The following is an 11941-nucleotide window of genomic DNA, read 5'->3' as shown; positions in this document are numbered from 1 at the left end:
TCTGATTCACGTTTTGGTGATTATAGTTTTAGAGGATATTCAAAGTAATACTGAAAGTTTCACCACACCACCACATTATGGAGGCTGAACAACAATCGTTTTTATAATTTCTATTATATTTCTGTAAAATATGTCAATAATTTCACGCTCATTCCTTTCTTTTTTTATTCAAACCCCTCTCAATGATCCAGTTAACGACTTCATAAATGTGATATTCATGGCCCTGTCTATCGTGCACCATTTTGGCGTAGTGTGCTCCTCTATAGTTTCATAATGACTAACTAACTAGCCTGTTTCTGAAGGTGACACTAACGCGCATGCCTTCCCGTAAAAATGTTACTTCCTGACATATTATTATATTATAGGAAAACCCGTTACTGAGAGGTGCGCGCAGCACGTTGATCGATGAATATGCAGTATGTCATTGAAGCTTGACAAGAGAGAGAGAGAGTGAGTGAGAGAGAGAGAGTGAGTGAGTGAGAGAGAGAGAGAGAGAGAGAGAGAGAGAGAGAGAGAGAGAGAGAGAGAGAGAGATCTTCATTGATCCACAGTGTTGCGGGTCTATCTAAACTCCTCCCGGTCATTGCGCGGACATCATGTGGCCAACACCAGCCTGACAGAAAACACCGCACACAGGGAACCCTATATAAGCTCTGCAGCTGTCAGGTGAAGGACACTGGCTGCTTTGCGCTGGGGAACGACTCTCTCTATAGGGGATTACAGCTCTAGATACTCAATAGATCCAAACTGTAACCATGTCTCATGCTTGGGGATACGCAGCGAACAACGGTGAGGCGCTCATTGCACGTATACGCCATAATGTAGGGGTGACATTACAGAGAGGAATGTTAAATATCAGTGAGAAGTGGGCTGAATGAGTGGAAGGACAGTGCATGCACGGGTCACTGCAGATATTTTTTTAATTCTGCACATTTATGGGGAATTTTTACGCGCGTTTTAAGCACATCACCTCTCCACAACTGCGCAATTTCTTTAATGAATGAAACCCATATTTCAAGACTAACATTCTAATATTGACCATGTTATTATTATATCATTCTAGGACCTGATAAATGGTGCGATAATTTCCCTATTGCCAATGGACCCCGTCAGTCTCCCATTGACATCGTACCTGGTGAAGCATCTTTCGACGGGGGGCTGAAGCCTCTCAGCCTGAAGTACGACCCCTCCACCTGCCTTGATATTCTCAACAACGGACATTCCTTCCAAGTGACCTTCGTAGATGACAACGACAGCTCAAGTTAGTGTGACATTAATGTTTATATATGCATACAGCAATGCTTGTTAAAGATTTATGATATTATTGGACTTGGGTTTGCAAGACAGTCAGGTCCTGATGGTGATTTACAGGATGCAGTAACCTGAAAAAATACTGCATTTGCGGGGTTGTGTGTGTGTGTGTGTGTGTGTGTTAAGACACCCGCTTAAAGACCATAGAGCTCAGTCGTGTTAATAATATGTTAATATATTCATGCATATGCGCCCTAGTTTCCTTGACGCATATAGAATATAAATAGACCGGGTTTTTTTATTTTATTTTATTGAAAACTGTTGGCATTTTTATATGTTTCATTATTATTATAATTATTTGGCAAAGGGCATTTGACAACAGAAGAATTTGTTGAATAGGCTGGAGGAGTCCCATTCAAAATCCAAGAACAAAGCATGCAGATCGTAATTGAATTGGTAATGTAACCCCTGGTCAACCTTTCCCACGCCAACTCTTTTCTGCAGGCAGCGAAGTCAAAAGCGCAGAAAAACCAATAATAAACCAGGTCCTGGTTAAATATTAATGAGGCAAAAGTGTGTGAGAATGTGATTTACCATATAAACAAAGTTTGATTTTTTTTCCGTATAATGTTTTTTTCTGTAATGTTTTTTTTTCTAATTTCTATTATTGCATTGCATGTTCTTCTCTATTTAGATTCGATTTAAATTCCTAAAGTGATCAGAGAGATTTGCCCCAGCTTGTTTTTTTTCATGCAGGATTTTGAGGACTGCCTGTCCTGATCCTCTAGCTATAGGATAATTACGAACAAGGTTACATAATCAATACAATCACATGGATTATTTTTCAAGTGGACACACATCAATATGAGAAAACAACTTCTGATAGGAATCTGAGCTATATGAGTTATAAAAAGCGTTTTATATCGTCCTTGGTATATTCACTGCACTTATTTTCCACCATGTGATTCTAAATAAAGGACAAGCTGACAGTCTGCTTGTCATACATCAACTCATGCATCATGTGTGCACAGCGGAAAAGATTAATATCACAACATCTTTAGAGTTACTGGTCAGTAATGTAAATTAATCCCATTTAAGAGCAACACAGCCTTAAATTTGTTTTCCTTTGAGATCAGTTCTGCTCCTTATCATTTAAGGTCAACTACTGAGAAACAAATGTCCTGTTCAGAGAGGTCAGTGTGACATTTGGTAACACCAGAAATAGAACAATATACAGGATTATCTGCTACTGTTTCAACTACTTTGTATACTGTAAATAGATGCATTACGTAACATTGGAGGGAAGTTCGATGTTAACAATACCTGGACATCATCCTGGACTGAATGTATCCCTTAGTTTGACCAGGGATTACACAACAGGAACTGAGTCTGCTTCCATGAAGTAGGAAGTCTGTCTGCCTCTGTGACATGTGTGTGTGTGTGTGTGTGTGTGTGTGTGTGTGTGTGTGTGTGTGTGTGTGTGTGTGTGTGTGTGTGTGTGTGTGTGTGGGTATAAAAACTCACATCTTACTCATTTTGGTAACAGTTGGTCTTTGGTTTAAAATAATCTGCTTGCTTCTGCCCAGAAATATATTTTCCTCCAAGTAGTATGTTTCAAACCCGAATGCATCATTTTATAACAGTGTTACAAAATCAAGGCTGTAATCAAAACCTCCTCATGGCTGACTGCAGCACTACCCGCATTCACTGTGGGCTGAACTGACAGCTTTTGTGTGTGTGTGTTTGTTTTTCTGCAGCTCTGACAAACGGACCAATCTCAGGGACCTACAGACTCAAGCAGTTTCATTTCCACTGGGGTGCTTCTGATGACAAGGGCTCTGAACACACTGTGGCCGGGACCAAGTATCCTGCTGAGGTAAGGATGTTCCGAATCATGACAGATTGAGGTTGATGTAACAGGGAGATGAGGACAGATTGGAGCCTTAGTTTCACTGTATTTGTGTTCTGGGTTGTTAACATTTCTCAAAAGCAAAGCTGCTCTGAAGCAAGAGTTAATCTCATTGGTTGGATTAAGCCCTAATGGGTGGAGCAAAATAAAAAAAACAGGCCCAGGTTGGACACTATGAAGCCTACAGGTGAATTTGTTTGTTTCATGTTTACCATTTAGCTAACTTCAACTAAAAAAGTATTTTTTTTGTTTATCTGTTGTTTTTTCCTTATATAACTCAGCCCACAAGATGATTAATACTTCAGATTAATGTTGCATAACTCCAATCTGAGGATAAATGTATGTGTTTGATCTCCTTAAATGCAATTTTTTTTATATCTCAAAATGTCGGATCAAGTTATTGCGTTACAGAACTAAGGCTGATTTATGGTAGGCTCGACACTTTTGATAAGTGTCACTCAACAGAAATTAAAGAGTCGCACAAAGTTTTCAAATAATGCTTCAGTGAAAGGGTTCAGTCGTCTCCATAGTAACAAGACGCTATCCTCCAGCCGGCTTGTTTAGTTATATTAGTGTTATATCATCCGGACCGGGACTAATTAAACAAGGATGTTAAAAGTTATCTAAGGTTACAGACCCAGATAACAATAAGGACGTTCAGTGAAAACTACAATCTCCATGGCGATGTTAGTAACACTACCCAATCACATTGCACAACAATATATGACGGTGTCCATGACATAACACAATTCTCCAGGTGTGTGACATAGAAGGAAAGTGTTGAGCGACACTTTTTTCTGTTGAAAATACGTCTTTTCTGTCGGGTGACACTTATCAAAAGTGAAAGCAAAATGAACTTATTTCTCAAACAAAAATATGTAATATGAGTCCATTCTATCTGCTTTGCAGCAGGATATCTACCATTAAATATAAACTTCATGCAATATACACTTGAATGAAAGAGTTTCCTTGGAGAAACAGATGGTTTATGTTGCAGAATGTGTGAAAATGACCTAAATAAGACTGACAGGATTTTCAAGCCTCTAAAAATGGATCATTTTTATTTACTTTATTTTTTTTGTCTCCAGCTCCATCTGGTGCACTGGAACACCAAATACCCAAGCTTTGGTGAGGCTGCCAGCAAACCTGACGGACTCGCTGTAGTGGGAGTTTTCCTGAAGGTCAGTAGCAACTGTAATCCGCAAATGCATCCACATTTGTACCATGATTTGCTTTCAGTTAACTGTGTTTATTTGCCACAATAGACAGTACTGTTGCTCTTATAATTAACCTTTGACATTACATGTATTATTGTTTTTTCAGATTGGTGACGCAAATCCCAGCCTCCAGAAGCTTCTTGATGCTTTCAATGCCATCAAGACCAAAGTATGTTTCCTTGACAACCATATTTTCCTGTATTTGATTAATTATGAGTTATTTGTCTGAACTACTATTCACTTTCTGCTAATTCTTTTATTGTTTTTAGGGCAAACAGACTACTTTTGCTAACTTTGACCCTGCTACCTTGCTCCCTGGCTGCCTGGACTACTGGACTTATGATGGCTCTCTGACCACACCCCCTCTGCTGGAGAGCGTTACCTGGATTGTCTGCAAAGAGCCCATCAGTGTCAGCTGTGAGCAGGTATGCGTGCTCAAAGAGCCCATTCAGCTGTAGCAGAGGGATTTTATTTGCAACCATGCTGGCTGTGTGCCCTGTCGTCTAGAATAGCCATGTCTGCAAATCCTCTACTTTACAACCATCTAAATCAAGGGCTTAATTGTTCAGATTAGCTGCACAGCTGAAAGGAGAAGAAGTAGCTCCTGTGACGGAAGGAAATGCAATACAGTAGCCTATTTCATTTTCAAAATGAGAAAAAAAGACACTTTACCAACCAAAAGGATGGGAGAAAAGAAGAGTTGCTCCACATAGCAATGATGCTGCTTTACCACAATATTTTTTGTGGCATTATGTGAGAAGTTAACAGGAAATGTTTATTCTATACATGCAACACATTCTGTGGTTGAAAAGACGTAGCTTTAGTGAGTGTATTCCAGTCATAACTGAGTAAACACAGTATTCTCTGGTACATCATCCCTGCATTTGTAAAATACTGATATTTACTCTTAAAATGACACCCAGTCCTATTACACAAATGGATAATTGACTTCTAAGTACCCATTGATCTAAACCAACAGCCTCTCTAGTCAGGTTTACCCTTGCAGCTGGAGTCTGCTGGCCATGTGAAAATGAACACTGCCTGGTCAAATGTTTATTTCATGGCAGTGAGTAAGTCTCTCAAGGGTAAACATGTAAAAGTGTGGACATAACCTTTAGACTTGGTGCCATATAAGGCTGGTCCAGCAGATAAAGACAAAATAAAGATTCATATATGGTAAAAACCTAATACATGTCATTAGTTAATTATTTGTAATCAGCTGCTTGTAAGAGGATGCACCAACAAGCTGAATGTTTTTGTCCTATTAGTGAATGGAAGTCCATTGTGTACATAATATTCAGGTGGCTGAAGCAGTGTAATGGACTAATTCATTAGCAGGGGCTAATGACAAATAGGTCATCTGATACCATCCTGTCACCACAGACTTGTTTTTCTTGCACTACAAAGGAAAAGTCTGCCGTTTGAGGAAATTGACATTTGCTTTCTAGACAGTGGTATTGAGAAGATCAATATCACTCTTATATTTGTCTGTTAAATATGAAGCTACAGCCAGCACCTTGTTAGCATTGCTCAACATAAATCACAGTGCAAGAGCTAGCCTGGCTCCGTCCAAAGGTAACAGAGATATAACCTGTTAAGAGTAATCTTCTAGAAGTGTTGGTAGACAGATTTTGTAACCTTTGGACGTTTGCTGTTTCCAGTCTTTTTGCTAACCAGCTAAGCTAACCAGCTGCTGGTTCTAGCCTCGTATTTACCTTACGGATATACACTAAGGATATACACAAATCAGTGAGTCAGCAGCGAGCCTAGTGACACATTTGCTGAGTGACAGTCACAGGAGGTCAGCAGGAATGACTAACCCTGCAACTGTCTTCTCCCTTTTCACAGATGGCCAAATTCCGCGGCCTGCTCTTCTCTGCTGAGGGTGAGGCCGAGTGCTGCATGGTGGACAACTACCGCCCTCCCCAGCCCCTCAAGGGTCGCTCTGTCCGTGCTTCCTTCAAGTAATACCCCTCCCCCCCCTTTACCCCTTCTGCCCTTTTGCCCACTCCCTTCCCCCTTCCCCCTTCCCTTTAGTCAAATGCCCAGTTACCTCTCTTGCAGTTAGCCACAAAGCACACATATCTCTCTCCGTCCAATTTTTGAAGAAATGAATTTCCTGTGATCCGTCGCTTTTAACGCTGGGCAATCTAACTGTGAAATGGAGCACTTGCAGGATTTGCATCTCTGTTTCTATGTGTGTAATAAGCCAGCAAAGATGCCCTGTCGTAATTTATTTTATAAGACAAACACTTCATGGTGGAGACGACACGTTTACCAGGATTTTGCATCTGGTGTTTTTAGAGACATTACACTGGTCCTCTTTGCGTTGCCCAGGATGAAAAATGAAGATTAATTACAGTCAAAATGGTGCTCTTGAGCCAGCAGGAAGTAGAAGCACAAGCTAGTTGCAGTAAGCAGGGGGAGGATGAAACTATATCACCATCTGTGAGGAGGAGGGTAAGGTGCAGATAAAAGACGGCTGCGCGTTCAGACACACACGCTAGTCCACATACACTCCCACTGCCAGTCTGTCTGTAATCTCTGACTGACTGCCAGCCTCTGCATCACAGCAGCTTAATGAAACGCTGCAGCCGCCTCCATCACAACCAATTGACTCAGAAAATCCCCCTCTGGCACATACACACACACACACACACACACACACACACAGCCATACACACACAACATTGCATGCAGTCTCATGCAGACAAGATGCCTATAGGCACTGACCTGCTTATTGATTTCACAACACAACAACAGAGGACATGAGGACAGACTTCTGCTAGTGCTACCTACTGAACATCACGACAATGGCTTACTTCTGTAGTCTGTTTTTACAACCTAATCTTCAAATCTTTCATGTGTTTGTCATCCCATGTTGTGCTTTTATTATTATTATGGATTGTCTTTTTTTTTTTTTTTAGTCTGACAGCTTATGCAAAATAAGTCTTAAGTGATTCCTAAATGATGTTTTGTAACCAAAGGCTCTTCTGCATTTTTTTGATGCCATGATGAAATAGCAATAGAAATGAATGATTCTCCTTTTCCAAATGAAATTTAATATGTAAAAAGAATTCCTTCATGTCTTGTACTGGAACCCTTGTGTTGTCGAGTGCTAATGCTTAAAACGCACAGTCGCCTCGTGGGCGATGCCATAGTGGCGAATCCACAAAGCCAAGGAAGAAATAACCCTGCCAAGGAAGCCAAGGAAGAAAAGAACTTGCCAACAGATAAGATTATAGTGTCAGCCTGGTGTCAGGCCCTGTGTAGGAGAATAATTAACACAAGCTTTGGGACCTCTGGTTTTGGCCCTGGATTGAATTCAGAAACAAGGAAGTTTGGCAAAAGCAATGTATTTATAGAAAGATTGTAGTCAACATAAAAAAGACAAAACGCCTTATGCAAATCACTGTTAGGGCCGTCCCAGGAGTGTGTCTTGTTGTTATTCTCTTTTGGAAGTGGACGTTTTACTAGTTAAATAAATATATTTTATGACTAACATGTGTCTAGTGTTTTCTGTGATTACACTTGTTGTGCTTCTTTTCTCAGCAAATTCTCAATTAGGGGTTTAATTACCATTATTATCTATTTTCGTTCTGTATCATTAAAGTTGAACAAACTGCCAGATTTTTTTCTGGAATGCAGGCAGTCAGCTGTTCTTAGAAATTTCTATCTAATTTTTATATTGGTGACTCTCTTTCCACCTGTTAATGCCTGAAACCCAACCAAGATCAGCATTATGCAATCACAAATGAAATGCTGGTCAAAAATGAACTTGTAGGATATCACTTTATGTACATCTAAATCCTACATTGAAATATTTTGCTCATCTGTCCTGCCATCAAATATTTCTCTATTTTGATAGTTTTGAAATTTTGCTGGAACATTGTGGTTTTATGACATGGTGTTGACAAAACAATTTCACCATAGTTATCATAATATATAAAATTAAGTAGTGCATCAAAGGGACAACTGCTTAAACACCCAATTTACAGTACACTATATGTCTCTGCATGCAACTGAAATGTAGGCATTACATCATTTACAAAGAAATGAGATGTTATCAAACTTCCCATGCACCTTTGCACAGAATTTTGTTTTTAAGAAGTTTCCTTTATATACAGTTAAGTTACAGGAAATGTACAGGAAATGTGCTTTCTTACCGAGCTTTAGATGAGAAGATTGATACCACTCTGTCTGTTAAATATGAATAAATATGAAGCTACAGAGGAAGAGAGGAGGTTAGCTTAGCTTAGCATAAAGACCTCAAACACAAGGAAACAGCTAGCCTGCTTCTGTCCAAAGGTAAATTATCTGTCTACCAACACATCTAACATGTAATATCTCATTTGTTTAATCCATGAAAAAACTGAAATGTAAAAACAAGTTGTTGTTCTATGGGGAGGTAACGTACTGCTCCCTTGTCTTTATGCTAAGTTAAGCTAACCATCACACTAGCTTCATATTTAACGGACAACTATGAAACTAGCTCCAGTTGTTGGGATTTTGTAAGTAAAGTAAAATATTTGCTGAGAAAAATGTTGACAGAAAAACAAATTCAAAGTACTGAACCCTCAGCACTTGGGAATTTTTCTGCACTGAAGTGCAACTACTGCTAAACATACTTTAACCATTAATCTTAATTAAACACAGAGACATGGGGAAAATGCCTCCAAAGTGTTATGCACCAATTAGATGGTGGGCAATGGGTGATGATTTTCTATCATGATGTGTGGGCCAGAAAACACTGCAGTACACTAATACCTTACTGTAACGTTACTGAAGAATTTAATCAGTAGTGGTATTTCACCATCAGAGAAATGTGAACACCACTTGACTTCTCACTTCTCTTTCAAACCATCAACAGGAAGATGAGACAGATTTTAACTAACAGAGCTATTCTAGGTCTTCTTCTTGAGGTGTGAGTGTTCACTCGTTTTTTCAGCTGCTCTTGAGGCTCTCTGGAGGAACGTGTGTGTCTGTCATGTTGACCGGCTTGACCACACAGAGCAATGAATAGAGTTTGACTTATCCCTAATGTGACCTCTGTCCCAGCGTGCCCTCAGCCACCCCAAGTAGCGTGTGTCCTACAAAATATCAATAAAAAAATAAGAGCTATTGACTGTTGAGATGCCTGTCTGGCTAACCCCGTCAGAATCAATACCACATTGTATAATCTAAAAAACCTTTTTGTTTTGATACAAACTAGAATGGAAACGTTTGGTTAAGGTCACATGTACTCCGTAATAGTTGCATTAGGATTTTATAACCAGTCACCCCACAAGTTCAAATATTTTGGCAACCAATAGTCCAAACCAGTTAGCCTTGATTAACCCTATCTGGTGGTCAAACCAGTTCATGAAGAAAATGGTGAGTATCAGTCCATGTCATGCCAAGCTAGCCTAGCATGCTGCCTATCAGATGTACTGTCAATTTATAAGAAGACCTTACACAATATGTTTTGGAATTGTTTACTGGAAAAGTCCATTAGCCAAACCCGCCCCGCCCTTAACTAGTGTTGCTAGCCTGTCAAGATTTCCATTCTCCCATGCACACAATGTGCTCATTGATCTTGGAGGTACGCCTAATGCTCAGTTACTATTGTAGGTAATTAGACTGTCAGCCAGATATGCTAATGACCGTGCCTTACGTTAGAGCAGTTAAACGCTTCGTTAATACATTCCTTACACCTTTGCTCGTGAGTTTTGGTTTTGGAAAGACTAAAAGACATCATACTCCAGACTCTTTAAATGCTAAGCGTTGCCCAAACTACAACCCCGTGAGAAATCCAAAGCTTAGGCTGGCCTAGTTTTGGTTGCAGTGTTAATTGGACAAGTGCGGGAGGGGTTTTGAGAACAGTCAATGTTTTGGACTACATTCTCTGCACAAATTGGACTAAAGGTGTGAATAAAACCAAATATGTCTTTTATTATCCTCTCTACTAGATTATTTTTAAAAAACTGGCACTGATCACCTTAGTTACTGTTAGCATTTCAGTACAGCTTCCTCTTGTTATCTCACCATCGCTGCCTGTGTCTTGTGTTTTCATTAACTTGGTGTTGTGACAGCTGGATGAGAGGAAAGATCCTGCTGGGTGCCATCATGTTACACAGATGTGGCCACACTTATCGGCATGTTTTGCCTCCCTCAGCACATGCCTTCACGAACTGATTAGAATGTAACACATGGCCTGGTCATTTAGTCTGCGCCGTGAGTGCTTGTCAAGGTCATAAACTTCAATGTCATAACAGATTTTTATTAGTTACACTGGCCTGAGCCGTGCATGAAATACATCTGATGATAATGGTGAATTGTTGTTTTAAATGGATTTTATTGAACTTGCAAGGTGAGGACAAAAAAAAACCAGGGCTAATTCTTTATGGCCGGCGCATAACAGAGATTTGACACACACCACGGTCACCATGTCACACTTTTTTCCCCCCAGGCTTTTGACTATTGCTGCAGCTCCTTACATAATCGAGCGTGTCAGGCAGGTGATATATATTAAGGAGACAGGAACTATGCACACATCCATAATCTCAGTGTAGAGATGGTGAGAGAGTCAGAGAAGAAGGCCATCTAAATGCACACCACTGCAGGATGCAGTCAATAGATCTGACGTTGCACTTCTGTGTGGTTAACAACCAGGATGAAATCTAACCTCTATTCAAGGACAGCTATTCCCACAGAGGAAACCCAATGATGCAGCATTACATTATATCATTAAGTAAAGATAGTAAACCCTTCTTTAGCCTAATTATTATGATGTTTCTGTGTCCAGGGCCTTCAAATGTGGCTTAACTAATCCAGGTTAACATGCTGTTATCAGGCTAAATTAATCCTGTGAATTCTCATCTTGCTATTTTGGTTCTTTGAAGCAATTTGAGGATTGATTTGTTCATCCTGGATGAAGATATCTTGAATAACAATGGCAAAATGAGTAAAGTTGAAATCATGATCAACATTCATATGATGGGCTGAGTGCTGATCATGTGATTGCTGTTACATGAGGTAGCCTTGGTGTGTTGGCAATCCTCCCAGCATGCAATGAGACAATGGATTCATAGACATTACTTATTTTATGTGTGTTCCTACATTGTTACGGCTGTTATTTTGTTCTAGTTAGATGTTATTTTGCCAGAAAAGCAGCTTTAATGCATAAACATGTTTCAGCAAAGTGACCTCTGGGGTTTATCATTTAATAAGTTTTAGTGTTTCACATGTTAGTTGAGTTTAAGTCTTTTGCTTTAGAGTATCCCTAACTAACTTTGTATGCAAACTTTTATTTTATTGTATATTTTATCATGTCTGAGTATAGGTAACTCTACATAATTACACAAGCTGATCATAATGATTTATCAATAACATACATGTTCTCCTGCATCAACATTCTTTCATTATAAATCTAAGAAAATGAGACATTTGAATCTCAAAATTAGTTCATGTTTGAGGTTCACCTTAAAACACCTTGGTCATGATCCAGCTAACTGTCAATAATCTGCACTTGGGCTTAAGGAACTGTTGCTATGACTATGGCTCCAGTTGAACTTTCAGCCATTTT

The 11941-nt window shown here is 39.6% G+C and overlaps 1 protein-coding gene across 1 annotated transcript; it reads left to right on the top strand.

Moving 5' to 3' along the window:
* Positions 1 to 596: 596 nt before the first annotated feature.
* Positions 597 to 7879, top strand: LOC137173101 (carbonic anhydrase 1). The gene is made up of 7 exons (XM_067577809.1): positions 597 to 789; positions 1064 to 1261; positions 3009 to 3127; positions 4249 to 4341; positions 4484 to 4546; positions 4647 to 4802; positions 6226 to 7879. The coding sequence occupies exons 1-7, from the start codon at positions 756 to 758 to the stop codon at positions 6343 to 6345; spliced, it is 783 nt and encodes a 260-aa protein (XP_067433910.1). The 5' UTR covers positions 597 to 755; the 3' UTR covers positions 6346 to 7879.
* The last annotated feature ends 4062 nt before the right edge of the window (positions 7880 to 11941 follow it).

Source organism: Thunnus thynnus, chromosome 21, assembly GCF_963924715.1.
Source record: "Thunnus thynnus chromosome 21, fThuThy2.1, whole genome shotgun sequence".
In the NCBI taxonomy this organism is placed as follows: domain Eukaryota; kingdom Metazoa; phylum Chordata; class Actinopteri; order Scombriformes; family Scombridae; genus Thunnus; species Thunnus thynnus.
This window is presented reverse-complemented; position numbering and strand designations above follow the sequence as displayed.